The sequence below is a fragment of the Halichoerus grypus genome, chromosome 1, assembly GCF_964656455.1.
Source record: "Halichoerus grypus chromosome 1, mHalGry1.hap1.1, whole genome shotgun sequence".
NCBI lineage: Eukaryota > Metazoa > Chordata > Mammalia > Carnivora > Phocidae > Halichoerus > Halichoerus grypus.
The window spans coordinates 71,811,336-71,831,067 of record NC_135712.1 but is presented as its reverse complement, the minus strand read 5'-3'; the positions used below and the strand labels follow the sequence as shown (position 1 = coordinate 71,831,067).

The following is a 19,732-nucleotide window of genomic DNA, read 5'->3' as shown; positions in this document are numbered from 1 at the left end:
GCAATCTGGTCCCACCCTGTCTGCTCATTCATTTCCTCATTCATTCTTTCACAAAACATCTGCGTCGGGTACCCCGCGATGGGTCTCATCGCCCCATCACTGTGAGCCCCAGCACTGCTAACCTGCAGGAAGACAAAACACCTGACCTGAGTTTTGTCTGCAGAGCAGGGAAGCCCCGCCCATGTTCAACCAGGACCCCATCTGAGCCAGAGCAGCCAGTCTTCGGCAGCCTCTCCATGGCCCATGGCCCTCAGCAGGCGCTGGATGTCCACAGCTCGCCCAGGGGGCACAGCCGGCGGATGGGCAACAATTCTGTTAATAATCATGTTACACTACAGACCGCAATTCCACTGCAGGGCTTCCATATACATCTTTTCCCTTTTAAAACACATTTTCCAGGGGCGCCTGGGTGGCTCAGGTCATGATCCCAGGGTCCTGGGATCGAGCCCCACATCGGGCTCCCTGCTTTGCGGGAAGCCCGCTTCTCCCTCTCCCTCTGCCTACCTCTCTGCCTACTTGTTCTATCTCTCTGTCAAATAAATAAATAAAATCTTTAAAAAATAAATAAATAAATAAAATAAAACACATTTTCCCAATGGTGTGATTAAAAACTGACTGCCTCATAGTAGGTATTTTTAAGTCTACCACCTGGCAGGTATTTCCCTCCCCATCCCCCCTTTTTTTTAAAGATTTTATTTATTTATTTGACAGAGACACAGCGAGAGAGGGAACACAAGCAGGGGGAATGGGAGTGGGAGAAGCAGGCTTCCCGCCGAGCAGGGAGCCCCATGTGGGGCTTGATCCCAGGTCCCTGGGACTATGACCTGAGCCGAAGGCAGATGCTTAAGGACTGAGCCACCCAGGTGCCCCTCCCTCCGTTTGTATTAGGAATTCTGTAGGGCCTCCATCACAGCCTCCAGATCACGGGGGCTATGCAAAACAGGCCGGCCTTCCGCAGCCCAGGGAGTGAAGAAATACTCAGCTTCTTTCTCAGTCACTACTGTAAAAGGTGGCAGCCTTTTTTCTCTGTTACTCAGATTTAACTCTAATAGAAACTGACAGGTTCAATCTTGGTTAATTTAAAAAAAAAACCATGAGAACAAGAGCCAAGAAATTCATTTTCGGGTGTCAGAGGGAAAAAAGAAAAGCTACTACCTGAAATGATGGTGGTGGTAGGGCTCTCTTATAAAGCAGAGCTTCATGCCCAGTGAACAGTGGACCTGAATTTATATCAGCGTAAACCTTTCCAGACGTGACTGTTAGAGTAACATCCTGACATGAGACCATCAGGAGAGAGATGGAAAACGCTGGTTGGCTAGATATTAGAGCCGTGTCTGTCCATTTTCCTCCCTCATACAAATTGATTTCAGACCAGGGAACTTGAAGACAAAATGACACTATGAATTCACACAACCCTCCTCAGCTCCTGACCCGGCAACAGCAGATAGGATGCTTTTTAAAAAAAATAATAGATTAAAAATGACACTTGCAGATGCAATGGTATACTGAGGGATTTGCTTCAAAATAACAGAGATGGCAGAGAATGGGGGAGATGAGAGGCTGCGGATAGAGATGAAACCAGACCAGCTGAGGGCTGCTAATCATTGAAGCTCCACGAACACTGTAACATCGAAGCATCCAGCAGACTACATGATTCTGTCTGCGTTTGTATATGTTAAAAGTTTTCCTAAGTAAAAATAATAATAATAATTCTATTGGGAGACTAGCAATGCTTAATATAGAAATACTGAGTTAGGTATAAGGATAGCCAAGATATACTGGTAAGTGAACAAAAAAAAGAGGCAGAAGGGTATATAAAGTATGAGTCCATTTATACACAGACACACACAGGTAAATTTGTAGAAAATTTCTGGAAAAATAACAATCTTCATATACTTCTTAGATTTTTAATGAAAATACATTACTTTTATATAATGATTTTTTTTTTTTTTAATTCAAGGAGTGCAGCAGGGGAAAGGAGATAGGAGGGTTAAAAAATGAGATGAACATCTCCATGGAGCAGAACCAGAACACAAACCTCGTTGGTGATCAGGGCTAGAACCACAGGCTGGAGTCCAGAAGCAGGTGGTGTGGCCAGCAGCTCACCCTCTGCAGGGCACTGAAATACCCCGGTGGGAGGGGGCGGGGGGGGCCACCAGGATCACAGTGGGAACGGGGACTGGGGTGCCTGCCCCCCTTCCTCCCTGCTCTGCTCCAACCACGCTGTCATCTTCTATGTGCATAGCTCCCCCCTCTGAGCTCTTGGTTTCCCCCGAGGCATACTAGAAGTTCCCTCCTTTATTATGGACTTGTTGATTTCTCCTTATAACACTGTCTGTTTCTGTTTTGCAAATAGCCTATATTGCTTAGGGCATACAGTAAAAAGATAAAAACCTGCCTGCACAGATATGAAATCCGTGGTACCGATTTCCTCAGGGGACGGAGGGCAGGAGGGGCACACAGCACCAACACCCCAGCTGCAAGTGCAGGAAATAAAGTATCAGCCTTTTTGTCTTCCATAAAGGAAGGATGGCTTATGTGGCAGGGAATTCCTCAAACACAGGCAGGGAGTTCAGATGCTGAGAAGCCAAAATATTAGCACTAATTATGCTAAGTTAATCAGTTGTTCCAATTTTACATATAAGGAAACTGAAGCTCAGAAGTTAAGGGACTTCCCTTGGGTCACAGAAGTAGTTAAGTGGCGGAGCTGGGACTGGATAAAACTCCCACTAGGGAGTGCTACCCTCTGCCAGGCACTACACACACACTGATTTAATCCTCCAATCAACTCCACCACATATACTACTCTGCAGGGCTATAATCTCCATTTCTCAGCTAAAGGAACTCAAGCTCAGAGAGGTCAAGAGACTTGCCCAGGGTCACACAGCTATGAGTGGCACGGGTGGGGTCATTTCACATCCTCCTCTCCTACCTCTGTGCTAAATCCTCACTTCCTCCCCAGCTCCCCTGAGAGCCCTTCACCAGTCCTAGGAATGGGAGAAGGCAGCCTGCAGATAAGCTGGACATTTCCACTCCAAGCATCTGGAAAGAGGCTAGGCTGGCACAAATGCTATCAATAAAAACCACGTGACCTAGAAAGGTGAAAGAGTAGACACTATTAAAATACTTAACACAAAAGCAAATTCCTGGCTTGTGGTGTGTTATCAGCAGCTGACAGGATTAGCCTGCTGCTTCCACCTCATGGTGGGTTTGGGCTCAAACCAGCACACAGCTGGCCTGTGGAGCCAACAGAGAATGAACCGGAAGCCTGTGGACCCCACCAACAAAGCTCCCATTCAGCAGCTCCTCAGGTGGCCAGCTCCAAGACAGAAAGACCATAACCAAAGGCTGTGATCCCAGCTCCTCAACACACACACACACACACACACACACACACACACACACACTCTCACACACACTCTCTCTCACACACACACAAACATATTCTCTGTCTCTCACACAGACACACATTCTCTATCTTATACATTCTCACACAAGCATTCTGTCTCTCTCTCACATACACACACGCATTCTCTCTCTCACACACACATTCTCTATCATACACACACTCTCTGTCTCACACACACACATATTCTCTGTCTCTGTCTCTCTCACAAACACATTATCATACACATTCTCTCTCACACAGACATTCTGTCTCTCACACACACACACTCTGTCTCACACACACACACACACACACATTCTGTCTGTCTCTCTCTCACACATACACACATTCTCTATCATACACATTCTCTCTCACACACACATTGTGTCTCTCATACACACTCATTCCAGGCTCAGCAGGAACCCTGTGGCCCAAAGCTAAGCCACTGCCAGACCTCCTACCTTCCCCAAAGGACCCAAATCACAAGCAGGACTCTAACTCCTGCAGAGTGGTAACCCCAGGCCTGGTGCCTCACAGAAACTTTGAGAGCTGCCTCCTACCATCCCCTCACTCGCTCACCCTGTTTTCCTGACAAGTTCCCATTTCATAAGGCTTTGTTCCTGCCCACCCGAGGACTTTGTAGAAAAGCCAGATCACTCCCTTCTGTTAAAAAGAGGTTTTAATTCTTGGGTAGGGGTAGAGCTACCAGATTTAGCAAACAAAAAACAGGGCACCCAGTTAACTTAAATTTCATATAAACAGCAAATAATTGTTTTGTATAGGTATGTCCCCAACGCAATATTTGGAGCATACACACACAAAACAATTATTTGTTGTTTTTCTGAAATCCAACTTAAGTGAGTGTTGTGTATTTTAACTGGTAACCCTGTATGGTTGGGGTGGGTAGAGTAGAGGTATCTAGTAGAACAAATCATATTGAAAGAAAACACAAAAAAGAGTTGTGAGGATTAAGGGAGGAAAGTGAGCAAGTGCCCTTTACCGAGCATCTCTTTCACACCGGAAGCTTTCATGCACGTTGTTCATTTGAGTTTTCCAGTAATTCTGTGCTTCAGATATATTTATCCCCACTTATAGATTAAAAAACAAGACAAAACAAAACAGAAGGTCAGAGAATCAAGTGACTTGCAAAACATCATACGGGTAATTCCTGAAAGGCAGGACTACAATCCATAGCTTCTGAGTACAACCCGAATGCAATTTCTTCTGCATGAAGCTGCTCTGCCTGCTGATACACATCTATAATGTTATAGGCTGTACATAAAGAGGGCCCAACCGTTTTCTTTGCTTTTCCAATACATTCACGAGGAAGCAAATTCAAAATGGTCTAACTATGGTCCTGGACTAACACATACGTGTAAAATAAAGTTGTCTATTTACAGAGACCATTCTGCTTATAGAGAAAGCACTAGATCCTTCTCTCCTTTTGGTCATGTACCCCAATTAAACACATCATCTATGAGGACCTACCTGTCCAGGGGTCTAGTTCCTTGACAAAGAGGCAGAGAAAGGGTCAAGACAGGACCGTTCCACCCAAAATGACCATGGCTCCCCAATTTTCAGATGAGAAAGGTCACAGGACATTTGACTCAACAGAATCCTAACAGGGACACTAGAGAAAAAGGTACCTCTATCACTATCCTAGCATCCCACAATCCATTATTTCCCAGAAAGCACAGTGGGTTTAGTGTACGTTTGGGGTGGGGGGTGGAATTATGGCGGGGAGAATTGTAAAAAACAAACAAAAAAAAACCAAAAAAGGATATTTGTCAAATGAAGAGTGAGAAATACTTTTCCCTCCACCCTCCTCCAAGCTCCTAACGTTCTTCGTGGCACACAATAGAGTGGAAACAACCATAAAAATGACTTAGTATGTGCCCTTTTGAAGTACAGTAACTGTCAGGCAAGGGACTATAAAAATAACACAGTTGAGAAGATTCAAGTTTATTTCTGCTTAGTGAATTTCCAGATCAAAATGCGCTTGGTTAATCAGTCAAGTTTTGCTTTTGTGCTGTTGTTTTGTTTCTAAATTTTCCTTTTCATAGATGCTAGCAGATTTTGCTTATGATAAAAACCTTGCCCACCTCACACTCCACCACTTAGGGAGTGAGACCATGTGGTTGTGGGAACTCGCACTGGTTCCTCGTTCCTGGTGGAGGGCGCAGGAAGTGCCTGCCCAGGAGTGGGCAGACGCCGGCCTGGGGATGCCCCGCCAGCGGTGATGGCCAGGTTCAAGGCGATGGGGCTGGGGCTGCCTGCTCATGCGAAGGGCCCGGCTCTGGCCGTCCTTGTGTGGCTGCTGCTTACTCGCTACCCTTCCATTGCCCCGCTTCTCCTCCTACCCCCTTCCCACAAACACACCCAGGCGCAGGCTCCAAAGGCGCAGACAACCAACAGTTTTTCTTTTGGGCCACTGGAGTCTCCAGTTTTCCAGCGGAAGACAGCAAAAAACCCCACACTCCATTCCCCCTCTGACCCAGCCAGCACCAAACCATTCCCAGCCCCAGCACGAGGCTGCGAATATTCAGAGGCAATTACCCAGAGCCAGTAGGGCGCACATTCATGCAGGGCCATCATTTGCAGACTTAATTATTAGAGGCTTTATAAACATTTCAGCTTGGGAGGGGAAAGGGGGAGCACATACAGGGTTTTCGTTTCTGATGGTGAGTGTGCAAGCCCTACAAACAGGCCAGGTTGGGACTCTGCCGGTGGCCGCACAGGCCTCATTTTTCTCATTGCACAGAATGATCATTACAGACTCTGAAGGTGAGAAAAATTCAATTTCACCTTGGGTCTAAAATCTTCCAGAGATTTCTTCTGAGAAGTCTAGATAATTAAATTGGTTTACGTTTCACTGTTAATAAAATCCTAGATGTACAAAAACATAAATTCTGGCGGATACTATTTAAATGGGATCACGTTTCCATTTTTATTACATAAGAAGACTCCAGAGCAGGGCTTGAAGGCACCACTGCTCCGATTGCATTTAATCATGAGCCTGCGAGCAGCCTGGGGACCCTGGCCCTTAGGGAGCAGTGAGGGGCCCCGCCGCAGACCAGCGGTCTCAGGACAGAGGAAAGACAATAAGGAGACGGTGAGGGTCAGGAGACTGGGAGCACAGTGCCGGGGCAGGGGGAGGGAGGTCCTGCAGCACACCGGCTCCCATTCTCAGATGGAGGAACCAGGCCCCAAGCATAGGGACTAGCACGTAGGACTTTGGACTCTCAGTCCAGTGCTCCTTCTATTGCCTCTAGGTGTTAAATCGAGATCTGCCTTGTATAAAAGTGAGGGAATGAGACGAGGAGGCTGCTCTGAGTTGAAGTGGCAAGTGTTGACCCAAACCCTCCGCTCCTGTTCCCCCCCGCTCCTGTTCCCCCGCAAAGTGCGAGACTCTGCTGTGTGACTGGGGGACAGGCTGGGAGAGGATGACGTCAGGGCAAACAGCCCACAAGGCCCAGGAGTTATCAGCCCATTCAGAGGCCTCGCAGGAATTTCCTGTTATGTGATCTGCGTCTTGCAAATAGTCACAAGCAAGCAAGCTGTCACTCTTCCCCGCTCTTTTAGGGGAAACGCGGGCGCTTGGGTCACTAGCAGCCTGTGCCCCGCAGCTTTCCAAAGACGACCTGGCTCCAAGGATGTCCACAGGGAGCCAGCGGGAGGGTCTGCTGGGACGACAAAGAGCAGGCCAGCCCCGGGGACGGTGAAATCCCAGCTCTAGGCAGCTCAGTTCTGGGTGAGCTCTGGTACTACCCGGAGGAGGATCAGTCAGCAACATGGAACCCTCTGGACCCAGAACCATGGCTCTAGTTTTTAACAAAAACTTGTAGGTGCCTCTGCTCTTCCTTTCCTTTGTTTCCACCACAAGCGTGTGCACGGCCCCCCAGGGAGAGGGCTAACAACACACTGAGGTACTCCGGGGGCACTCTGCACCCAGGTCATCGTCCCCACCAGGCCCCCACCGCTCCAGAGAGAACACTGGGCCAGCTTGGGGGATCATCTTTGCCTTGGTTTTCCTCATAATCTTTGCCACATGGTGTGCATCCCCCCAGATTGCAGTTCACTCTGCACAGCAGTGCCTGTGGCTACTACCGCTTGCTCATTTTTGGTTTTGTATAGTACTCAGTTGGATGAATATATGTCATTTGTCCCTTCTGCTATCTATGGACATTTAAGTCATTCTCAGTTTCTGGCTACTGCATACAACGCTGCAGGGAACATTCTTGGACATGTCTCCTGGTTCTCAGATGCTGGGGTTTCTCTACGACGCACACTTGACAATGAAGTGTGTGGCATCACGCAGAATGTGGTCTTCACGGCGATGAGGTAACCCCAACCAGTGCCCCAAAGCTGTGCTGCCCTCCCTTCCTTACGAGACACTGATAAACCCGTTCTGCTTACACAGAGGAGGGGTCACTGGAGACTCAGAGGCCAAGAAAGCCTAGTTCATCGTCAGACAAGGCAATTAAAGCTATATCCTGATACCTCCTCTGTAAGGCAAAGCCCAAGACTTTAAAATTCTGAGCTTAACCAGAACCAACCAACCAAAACAGCTCGGCTTTCTGCGAGAAAAATGTTACAAACTCCCCAAAAAGAATGAGGCAGCATCTACAGCTTCAGGGCAGACCCACCCGCCCACACTATTAACCATATGCAATAAGCACAAATGTGTCTCTAAGAGATTTAAGTGCAGATCAAGAGATTTAAGAGTGTCTACCGATAAAGCAGGACAGGGGAAGGAGAGGAGGGATGGAGGGGGTCCTGGACGCCACTTCCCCTAGGGCTGCCGCATACCGGTACACTGGCTGCATCTCTCTCGCGATACCAATGACGGCGTCTGGCAGGAAACTGTCGAACTCCTCAAACAATTCCCGGATGTTGGTCTTGTACTTCAGGTCTAGGTCCAGCTGAATTATCCGCAGGATCTCTGGAGGAAAGAGAAAGAACACGATAAGACACAGACACACATCCTGGGAGGCTCAGCCACGGACAGAAAATGAGTGGGGGGTGCAGAAACAAGTATCAGATCATTCTTGAGGTCACCGAATGATGCAAAGTTATCGCTGGAAACAAAGGCCCTTCATCCGCCAGCAACCCACTCTGCACCAAAGTCTTCATAAACAACCGCCCCACCTGTCCTTCCACTCACAGGCATGCATCGTGTTTAGAACGAGGTGACCATATGCTCTACTTCAGGCCCACTGTCCTGGCGTAATTTTCACCAGCACACCACTTCATTCTCAAAAGGAACCAGTTTGGACGACATGTTATGCGGACACCCTACTGAAAATCAAAGCATACCGGTGTTTCTCCGTGGGGCACAGGTGGTAAATGAGCCACAGGAGAGAGGGCTGGAGACCCGCCCTTAACAGTACGTTCTCAAACCCCGATGTGTGTCGAGTTCGGATGCCGCCAGAACAGCTGAAAGACCTCGGACACTGTTAGGTTTTTATTCCACTATCTGAGAGACAAAGTGAGCTATAATTAGACAAACCGAGTCTCACAATTACCTGGCACATAAGTGCTGGTTGCTTCCGTTGCCTCCAGACGACTCAGGGCGAGGAGGGAGGAGGCAGGGGGGAGGCCCCGGCTCTGTTCTCTCCTCCTCTGCACCACCACCCCCCGCCCCAAGCCTGAGTCAGCTCCTGTGTGGCAGAGGCAGCAGGGGACCAGACCCAGCTGTCCAGGCCCCTGCCCCGCCCCCCACCAGGACTGACACACAGGTGACTGAAACCAAGAAGGGAGGAACTAAGTGCATGACATGGGAGGGGCTGCAGGGGCTCCAAGGAGGGGGTGCTCGGGGGTCAAATGATGCGGGAGAGAAAGTGCTCCACACTAAGGAGGAGGCCCGAGGTGGGAAGCGGGACATGCAAGTGCAAGTTCCAGCTTTGCTGCTGCTTATCGCTGTGACCCTGGGAAAACGACTTCTCTAAACCTTAGCTGTCCCACTTGTTAAAGTGGGGGTGATACGATGGGGCCCCATGAGCCTGTGATGCCGGGAAGATGAGGGGACAGATGGGAAACACCTTGTATTCAGGCTGCAGAGCACTGCAGGAATCTAGGGTTTGGAGAGCAGGGAATTCACTGACCCCTGAGGCAGTCAAGGGAGACTTCATGAAGGAGGGAGACGTGGGCTGGGTCTTGACATCTGGGCAGGGGTGGCCAGCTGAGGCACAGCGACACCCACCGACACCCAACATCAGGCTCTCCCCGGGGCGCGACGGCTGTCTGAGGACAGGCTGTCCGGGGAAGCCCTCTGAAGACAGGGCCCCTATCTTTGGCATCTTGGCCTCCACCCACTCATACTGCAGGCCTCGGCGGTCAGCAAACACTCAGGAACGGTTGTGGAATTCAACAGGCATTCTCTAAATTCGTTTATGAAGAAATCACAGCTTATGATTCCAGAAAAACTGATTCACCTGTTCTTGTTCTCTTTTCCTTGTGGCATAGAAAAAGAACATTAGTTGACGTCCAACATGAGTATTTTGAAAAAAAAATTAGTTACGCTAGGTGAGAACCCAGCAGCTCAGGCCAGAGGAAAGTGAGGGGGCACCAGAGCCGGCTGCTCTGGCCCTGTGGGAAGGGGGTGCAGGAAAACAGGCTCACCCAGCCCTGTGGACATGGCTGTCGCCTGGCTTCACACTGCCCACCCCCACACACCAATGAGTAAAACTGCTGCTCGCCCTCCTGCACTAAGAACAGCAATGCCAACCATCCCAACTGAGAAGCCAGGAAAGGTAATGACTTGGGAGTCTGGGGGTCAGGAAGCCGTTGTGGTGACTTCCCTGTCTCCCAGAAAGCTGCCCTCCACCAGGAGTGGAGAGTAGGGACAGGCCACAGGGCAGAGCCTCAGGGCACCTGATGCTCTCAGAAGTGGCCCTGGGGAACAGAGAGAAGGAACCCGATGTGACCTCAGAGAAGAGCACCGTGTCCCAGGAGAGAATGTCTAGGAGTGAGAGTTGTAGCCATCAAGTCACGGTGGGGAGGCCCCATAGCACAGCCCCCCCCCCCCAGCCATTTTTCTTTTCTTTCTGGCCACCTCCTGTGCCCCAAGGTCCCACATCCAGGGTCTCAGGTGGCTCCTTCACATAGTAGAGCAGAGTACTAATGAGACAGGGACAGGAGGGCATCATCATCATCCCAAGGAGAGAAAGCACATCATCACAGGTTCTGTCGACGAAGGGGATGGAGGGGGACAAAGGCGTTTGGCCAAAAGATGGGGAGGCCTTGAGGATGTATGGTGGTACTTCTGTGGTATTGACAGGGCTATGGAAGAAGGGGAAATGTCATCCTCAGGGGGTATTTCAATGACACCAACGACAGCCACAGGGAAGCACCCTTTCTGTGACTGGTTTTTAAGTACCCAACATTGCATAGGCACAGGCTTATTTCTCCTAACCACCCAAGAGGTTGAGTTATTCCTATGTTCCGATGAAGAAACAGGTTTAGAAAAGTTCAAAACTATAGCCCGAGGTCCTACAACAAATAAGTGCTAGAGCTGGGATCCGAACCTTGGTCAGTTCATGTGAAAGCCCAGCACGCCCTTTCCAGCAGACCCTGATTCTCCTCTGATCAGAGAGGAGCTCCTGGGAGGTAGGTCTGGCACCCCTGCCACCCGCACGGGGGCCCACAGAAGTGCCAAGGGCCTTGACAGACAAAAAGCAGAGCAACAAGCTGGCCAGATGTGGAATTTAAGGGAAGTCCTCTACAGGCAAGCAGTTTCACTATAGCTAAGGAAACTCCCAGTGGTGGGGAGGGCAGTCAGTCAGCCGGGCGCCTTTCTAGAAAGCCTACCATGTGTGCTGTGTGTACTCTGTGTACTCCCTGGGCTTTCAAGGTCACATACATCCAACCTACTCTACGAGGAACAGCCCGAATGCCTCCTTCCCTGCCCCACCTGCACAGGCCCTGGTCAAGGTCATGGGCACTGACGCCTGTGTACTGGCCTCACCACCTTGGCCAAAGAGAGTGCTTCTTGAGGGCGGGAATGGGCCGGGAGGGCAGAGCTCAGAGACAGCAGTGGTCTCCTGAACAGACCCAGCTCCTTCATTTGGGCAGAGCCCTGGCCTTGTCTTAAAAAGCCCATCAATAAATCTGAGCACCTTCCCTGCTCTCTAGGAATTGTCTGGGAGTGAACCTGGAAAAGGTCACATGCAGCCCTAAGACACAGTAATTCGAGATGCTTTTATAGTTTTAAAACTCCTCGTTCATAAAGTACCTTATTTTACTAAAAGGTGCTGATACTTCTTTCAAGAGGGACCTCACCGAATGAGGTGAACTGGCTAGGAAGGAATGGACTGCTTCACACCAACATGAAAGGACTGGCCCAGTTACTACCTTTCAGGCTGAGGCTGGAGGACACTCCCTTCTATTCTGAGAGCTGACAGCCCTCCATGCAACCTGTGGTGTCGGGCGGGCATCCGTCCAGATGGTTATTCTTTATGTAATTATGAAGTAAGACGCCAAGTTGCAAATGTCACTGCTGGAAAGAGAAAGATGCTTACCAGGAAGGCTGGAATTGATTAGGGTAAGATTCTCTTAAAGGGCCCTGTTCCTCTGGCCCCTGGTCCCTGCTGTTGTCCCCTCTCTGTGGGAACTACATGACAGGGGTGGGGGCATTATGCTGAAAGGCTCTTCTGAGGATGAGGTAAGATTGGTACATGGCAGTGACAGCCACAGTGATGGCCCACAGGGGATGCTGGTTGGAGGACAGCTGTAATGACAGCACTTAGGACCACTGAGCTTTAAGGAATAAATGAGTGAGAGAATTGACTCCAAAGCAAAGAGATGAAATCTATAAAGCATGGGGAAGAATGTCTCAGAAAAAGGACTAGGCATCTATAAAACTCAAAACAATGGCCAGCATCCAGGCTGGTTGAATGTCTATCATGTCAGAATCCCGTGAGAAAATGATAAAAAAAAAACAAAGAGGACAGAATAATCTAGGATAACAGAGCTGAAGGAAGAGCCAATCTACCCATTATACAGATGGGGGAACTAAGGACCAAAGAAGGAGTGGGGCTTGTCAGAGGTCACACTGGTGAGCTAAGTGGCAAAGCTGATCCCAGAACTCAGGTCTTCTGATTGCCTAGCTAATGCTCTCATGTCAGTCGGCGCCCCCCTTCCACTACCCACTCCCAATATGGGCCATAAACTCCTCAAGAGCCCGAAACATTGTGGCCAAAATAATATGGCCCAAAGGGCTGCGCACAAGACTTGCCAGGCACCCAATACAACTAGCTCATGGAGGATCTGCATATCACACCATGAAAACGAAACCTGAAGATGAACAGCAGTAGCGAAAGAAAGACGAGATCTCCGTGATCCACATACTGGATAGCCAGCTTTTGGGAAATTGCTCTCCATATTCTCCCATTAACATCAGGCAGGGATGTTAGAAAACAAACAAAACCAACAAATCTTTACATTTCTCTAGGAACACACCTTGAGCTGTATTACATTCAAAGGCAGGCAGGAGCCAGACTTCACAGCCAGGAGCCTCCCATGGAGACACAAGCTCAGTGCCTGGTGTGAGGACGACAACAACCAGTAGTAAAACACGGTCCCCCTTCAGCCCCCCAACCACCACCCAGCCATCTTCTCTTCTAGCTGGACCTGTTCATTCCTGGAAACGTGGTGCTGCAACGTCCAATTAGCTGGATGAGGGGCCTTCCAACCAGCCCCTCAAGCTTACAAATCTTGCCATGTATGTGTTTAATCACAAAAACAAGAAGCGAAGTGTGTCATTTTCTCAGGTAGAAGGAAGCTTGCCCATGTATTAGGAAGAGTCAGGGTATTTGAGGGATGCTGCTGGGCATCATCCTCCGATGAGCGCAGTGCTGGCCCTGGCTGGCCAGGCTCCTCGGGAGATGACAGAACACACAGGGGCTCCCAGCAGCGTCACCTCACGGGTCAGCACTCAGAGCTTTAAACACTGCTTCCCATGCAGGACAGTAGCTTGGCTGAGCCAGGCCGTTTCAGGAAATGGAAGAATTGTTGCATCCTGGGTACAGGAGGTGGTTTGGGGGTGGACTGATAAATGTCTGACCATAAGACGGGAGCCACTGATGTATGTCAACCCAAAGTGGGAAAAGATGCTAAGGATCTAGGTCTGAGAACTATTTCCTCTTGAACTTCAACTCCAGGGGGTAAAGGAAAAAATGTGGTACCATCTTCATGAGAGGCCACATCTGCTCACCTCACCCTGTCATGCTCTGGTTTCAGGCTAACAAAATGGTGACACTTGTTGACAAGGAAAGACAAGACTACAAGTGCTGGCTAAAGATGCAGCTTTCAGGACCTACAGACCCCATTATCATCTATCACCACCCTGGCCCTGGACAGCACTGAGGAAGTTCCTGACTGTCCAGGTGAGTGTTCTCGGGGTTCAGGAGGCCCAGCTCGGATGCTGCTGCCTGAGGCCCCAAGCACCAGCCTGGCTGGGCCCTGGGGGTCATTCCTCTGTACCAGTGCATCGCAGAAGGCAACATGCACGGCCTCAGAACCAGCTGGGAACTTCCCAAGTCAACATTCCCCTGTGGAAAGGCTCGAGACAGCTCATCATCAGCCTCCAATTAAACCAGTCACAAGGCATGTCATCTGACCATGGATGGAATTACAATCCAGAGTGAGTAATTAATGATCGCCAAAAACAAACAAAAGGGGGAAAGAAGCTTCCTCTCCTCTCCCCTCCTTTCTCCTACCCCAGGAACCATTCCTGGGGGACGCATCTTCACACGCACAAAAAACATGCAACAAAAGAGACCAGGACATTAGGAAAAGACAGACATGCTTGGGTAAGCCCTGGGCCGACCATCCTGGACAACAAACGGGCCTTCTCTGAGGAGCAGGTCAATCATGCGAGCGCCTTCTTTCCCTCTGTGTCTTGAAAGAGAGTCACAGAGCTTCCCAGAGATAAATATTTATAATACATCAAAGGGCTTTCAGCTCAGAACACCAGGCCTAGCTTTCCATTAACCAGGACAGCGTTCAGGGAGAAGGGGACACTGTGACAACCTGGGCTCTGTGAGGTGTCAGAAGGCTGAGACTCTGGAAGCAGCTGCTCGGGAAGGAAGCTTGATTTCTCACCGTCCGCCTGGAAATACTGTAGCAATCAGCCTCTGCGGCTTCATTGTTGTCGGGCAGGACTTCTGGCTTGCAGGAGCCGAAGGGCAACCGGAAGGGGTAGAGACCTGCTCTAACAGGAGGAGGCCCACGGCCCAGGAGAAGCTGTTTTGAGGCCTGAGGGACAGGCCCAGTCCTGATGCGCCACGCCAGCCACCCTGGACTGGCTTCTCCTGCTGCGGGGTCTCGGGCTGTCACATGGTAGACCCGCCACCACAATGCACCGACCCCAGCTGTGTCCCTGAGGGCGTCTGCACTTGGAAGGGGTTGTGGTGGTTCTCCTATCCAACCGAGAACTTGGGTCACTTCCCAGCTGGGCTTTTCCCTGTGCCCCCAAAGCCCCCTTCTCCACTGCCTGCACCATGTAAGGCCCGGCTGCAGGAAGCTGGCTAACTATGAGGGAAGCTGCCACCAAGGAACACGGTGGAACACGCCAAGGGTCCGAGGCCTTGGGCACCGACTCCTGGGGCTCCTCCAGCCTGGTCAGCCAAAGGGTCCCTCCCTAGGAGCAGAGAGAGGGCGTCTGTGTGCCAGGCCCAAGACGGGGGCTTTCCACTTGCTGACTCGGCTCATGAACTTGCACTACACTTCTGTCGAGTGGGCGTTAGTACTTCCTGTGTTCAGATGAGAAACCCAAGGCTCAGAGAGTTTGGGCAACTTGTCTAAGGCAACATAGCGAGGAAACGTCAGAGTTGAGATCACAGACTTCCTCACTGGATAGTGTGTTTGATCCATCACACACAGGTTTCGGAGAAAAGCCTTCAGACATCCCCGAGTCCCTTTTAAAGTCCCCCTATCTTTAAACACAAGAAATGCTGTCACATCAAGGGTGAAAACATCAGACAGCTCTAGGCCACCCTGGCGTGGTGACTGGGACTTTTGTGGGCAGAGAAGGGGCTCCCACTTCCCACAACCACCCCCCTCAAAACCCCTACCCTCAGTGAGCTGGAAAACTCCTGGGGTTCCCTTTCATCGAGCGGAGACCAATGGAAAAATTTCAGGAAAAAGGGGTTTCATGCCACAAAAGTTGAATGGAAGTTTTCAATGACCATAGTCGATCTGTATAACATATTATATTCAGGTAAGCATCCAAATACTCCGAGATTGGCATGATTATTTCTGCGTGACAAATGAGGAGATGAGGAAGTATGGTAATCAAGATCACACGGCTGGGAAGCGGCGGAGCTGGGTCTCACATCGAATCCGTGGGGCTCTTAAAGCCCACGCTCACTCTTCACCCCCACGCTACCCTACCCTCCAGCCCCCGGATGGCCATGTGCACAGCAGGCTCGGTTCTGCTGGTGCTGCTCAGCCAGGGCGCCCCTGACTCTCCCTGGGCTGCTCTCTGTTTTCCACATCAGCAGACGGCTCTGAGCGAGGAGGGAAGGGAGGAAATGGAGTTCCTAAGAGTGATTTATACAAACTGTTAGCAGCGCTGGTAAAAGGTTTGGGCGCCAAGAGGTTGAAATTAATGACCACAGTCAGTTTTATGTATTAGCTATACAACAAATTCTTTCTTCCAGTCCTCCTCCTCCCCTCTCAAAATTAAGCATGGAAAACTGACTGTGAGCTATGGGCTGGCAGTCACATTTTTTAATAACCATCAGCTCCTGTTTTGTGGACAAAACAAAACAAACTATTATGAAAAGACACAGTTGTTGCCCCAGCAACAGTGTGACATGCGTCTCCTCCCTCACCCCTCAAGCCTTCAGTGACTAGGTATATAAATCATATCCTTTAGGATAGGACAGAATTGATTTCCAACTTGGCTGAAAAACTTTAGAGACGTATATAATATACGACAGCACGTACAACACCTGGTCTCCGTTTTCCTCTCACTTCTACTGCCAGTATGAAATTATAGCTCAGGCACTTTACGAATTTCAGTCTGCAGAGGAAACTGGATTTTAGATCTGGAAGGCAGAATATCCCCCTTTCTTTCATTTCTATGGCATAGATGTCCGTGGCCCCTGCTGACCTCTCCACAGCTTATAGCTCTCTGGGGTCTGCTAGAGAGTTTATTTTTTATCTGCAAAAGCTTAAGCCCTGCTTCCTATTTGGGGCACGACCACATTCTCACTTTGTTCACCAACCCTGAGACTGATGCCTGGTCTCTGTTCTTCACCAGCAGGCTTTTTTCATAGACCTCTGGGGATGGCAGCTGTAGCAAGCCATCCTCTTTGGGCAGAATTAACAGGTGTTTTCTGAAAATAGTGATCCGGTTACCATGGGTCTGCCCGAACGGTCACAGATCAACTTTCCAAATGGCTCACTCAGGTTCTTTGAACTGGAATTGTGGGGGCTCCTGTTTCTAATCTCCTCTGCCCTCTCTTTTACCTCCCCCAACCACTCTCTCCCTCTTTCCCTGCATTTGAGCCCAGGCCACACTTGCAGATTCACTGTAAAATCAGGAAAACTAACCAAGCAGCTCCTCATCCCCATACTCTGTTCTGCCACATACTAGTGACCCTGGCCCAGCCAGCTTATCAGGGCCTGTCCACCGCAGCCCTGCCCAGTAGGCTTCCTCAAATGACAATGGCAAGGACAGGACTGATTGCTTGTATTTTTACAGCACCTAAAAATGTTCAAAGTGCATTCCCAACTCACAAAACTCTTTGCTATGCTTCAGCTCATTTAAACCTTACGACAACCCTTGGGGGCAGGTGCATCCGTATGGGTCGGGTCCAGCTACTGTAACAGAAGATGTCCAGTAACAATGGTTTGAATAACACATAAGGCCAAAGCTAAGTCATCCAGGGATTGTCGGGATGCTTCATAAAGCTATCAAAGGTCCTGGCCCCTTCTACCTTTTCATTCTGTTATCCTAGGTCTGGTTTCCATTCTCAAGGTCTCTGAATGGTGCAAGACAGCTACCTGGGCTCCAGTCAACCAGGCTGCATTCCAGACAACAAGGAGGAAGAAAGGGAAAGGTCCCCCCCCCCCCCCCCCGCCTTGCCCCCTGCAATAAGGCAGACCCTTTCAACAACCTCCTGGAAGTGCCTAATTTAGTCACATGGCCACACCTAGCAGCAAGGGAAGCTAGGAAATTAATGCTTTTACTGGGCATAATGTTACTCCCAAATAAATGGGATTTGCTTATAAAGGAAAAAGGAGAGAACAGACAGAGAGCAGAAACTAGCAGTCCTTCCACGGCTGGCACGAAATTCCCCCTACTCTACAGATGAAGAAATAGAGGCCCAAAGGAGTAAGTCTACTGAGGTTACACAGTCAATAACGGCAAAAGAGGAACCAGGTGCATGTCATCTGACCCATGCCCGCACGCCTCTTCCTTGTCCACACAGTCCCCTCCCCGCAATGGAGCCGATGGTGTGCGCCTGCCCGCACTCCTGCCCGCTCACCTTCCAGACCTCTGCTTAGCCCTCACCCGCTCTTCACTGGCCTACCACTGAGACTGCGCCCGCCGGCCCTGGGCTGCCACCCTGAAGGACTCCTGCCGGCCTCACACTTCCCTTCCAGCCCGGCTCTCCACCCGGTGTCCCAACGTGTCTCTTGGAATCCAGACATGGTCACTAGTAAGGTGAACACGCCAGAGCTAGCCAGACCCCACAGAGCCGGGCAGACCCTCCGAGCAGGATCGTAATCCCCGAACGGTCTCTGTAATGCCATGGGAGTTCTGTGAGCACCATACCTCACACGGGGGCACCCATGCCACCTCTTAACACTGTTTTTGGTGACAAGCCTCTTGTGTGGCCAGCACATGGTTCCATCCTGGCGCTGAATGCACACTCCGTGCACACTGCCTGGTCGTGTGCTAGGCCAGGACACTGACCCAAGGGGCCCTGATGACAACAGCTACGCAAGCAGGGACAGTTTGGCTGGCACCTTGGCCATCTTTCATGTCACGAAGAAAAACTGTATTTTGGCAGTTCTTCCTGGTATGAACGGTGAATCCTTTACTCTTTCCTGCAGCTGAACTTCCTGAGTCCGTTCCCCTCCACAGACTCATCCTTCCCTTCGTGGGGTCCTGCAGCCCACCACTACCCTCAGAGGCCCAGGTCGCCTCCTGCCCCCTCTCTAGCTGCGCACAGCGGAAGGACCTGCAACCACGATGGGGGCGCGCGCTACTGAGAGGTTTGCACAAGGAGGGAAGTGCAATCCGGCAGAGAATTGCCAACTTTCCCCCAAGGAGAAGCAGCCCACCTTCGGGGATGTGAGCAGGTTCCCCTGGGACTTGTGGGGCAGCCGAGGAGAGAGTGGCCCGACATCATTCCTTGTGCCCAGAAATCCACAGCATGACAACTTTCACAGAGAAAAACCAGTTTCTCCATAATGGGAACCCAGAAATACCTTTCTGAGATTTATATGTGAAGACCTACCCATTCCCTTACCTTCTGCATCAGGAGAAAAAAATATGGTTTTAATCTTTTCAGGAGCAGCACCTGTGGCCCCGTGACAGTTTGCAGACTGACTTGGCCAATGGTCAAATAGCTCTTCAGGCTTCCTGTCTCCTGAGCCAGGCCTCTTGCCAAAATGTCATGTTATTTTATTGATTTTATGCTACAGTTAAAAAAAAAAAAAAAGTGAACTATCTATCATCACCTATAAAATGAGGTTCCAAAGGCCAGATACTGAGCTAGGTATTTTTATGTGTTTTACCTCGTTTAATCCTTACATGTAGGGTTTATTATCCTCATTTTATGGGTTCTGCCACCAAGACAGTCTGCATTTCAATGCTTTCATCCCTGTTTACCAAGGTTAAGGGGAACCCCACAGGAGCCCGAGTCTGCTGGGTACTAAGAATTACCCAAGAACAGGAAGAGGTCACAAGACTCCATTCTAACTTCCATTTAAAAGACCAATCTGCTTTCCCACGGAGCAGGGCACTCAAGAAACCCTCTTTCTAACTTGTTCCCATCCCAGACTCTACAATAGAAAAAATTCTGTCTACCGAACTGTACCTAAGCACTAATTAATTCATTTCCCTGTTTTAATTAAATTTTAATTTCATTTAATTAACTAGTTTCTATTTTTTAATTAAGTAAAATTAAAGTTATTTGTTTCCATTTTTAATTAAGGACATAAAATTTAATGCCAAACTGACATAACTGCCGATGATAGCAAAAAAAAAAAAAGAGAGAGAGAGAGAATTTAGGCTCTAAAATATTTCAGTATGTATTGCCTGGGAAACAAGACCACTCTCCTAATAAGAGTACAATCACCAAGCCCAGGAAATTAACATTAATA

General features: G+C 49.6%; 1 protein-coding gene across 1 annotated transcript in view; it reads right to left on the bottom strand.

Annotated features, from left to right (window-relative positions):
- XXYLT1 (xyloside xylosyltransferase 1) overlaps positions 1-19,732 on the bottom strand; it is a 163,209-nt gene that overhangs the window by 62,528 nt on the left and 80,949 nt on the right. The window contains exon 3 of the mRNA XM_036114405.2: positions 8,198-8,330. Coding sequence (XP_035970298.1) covers positions 8,198-8,330 — 133 coding nt within the window. The remainder of the gene's footprint in view (positions 1-8,197; positions 8,331-19,732) is intronic.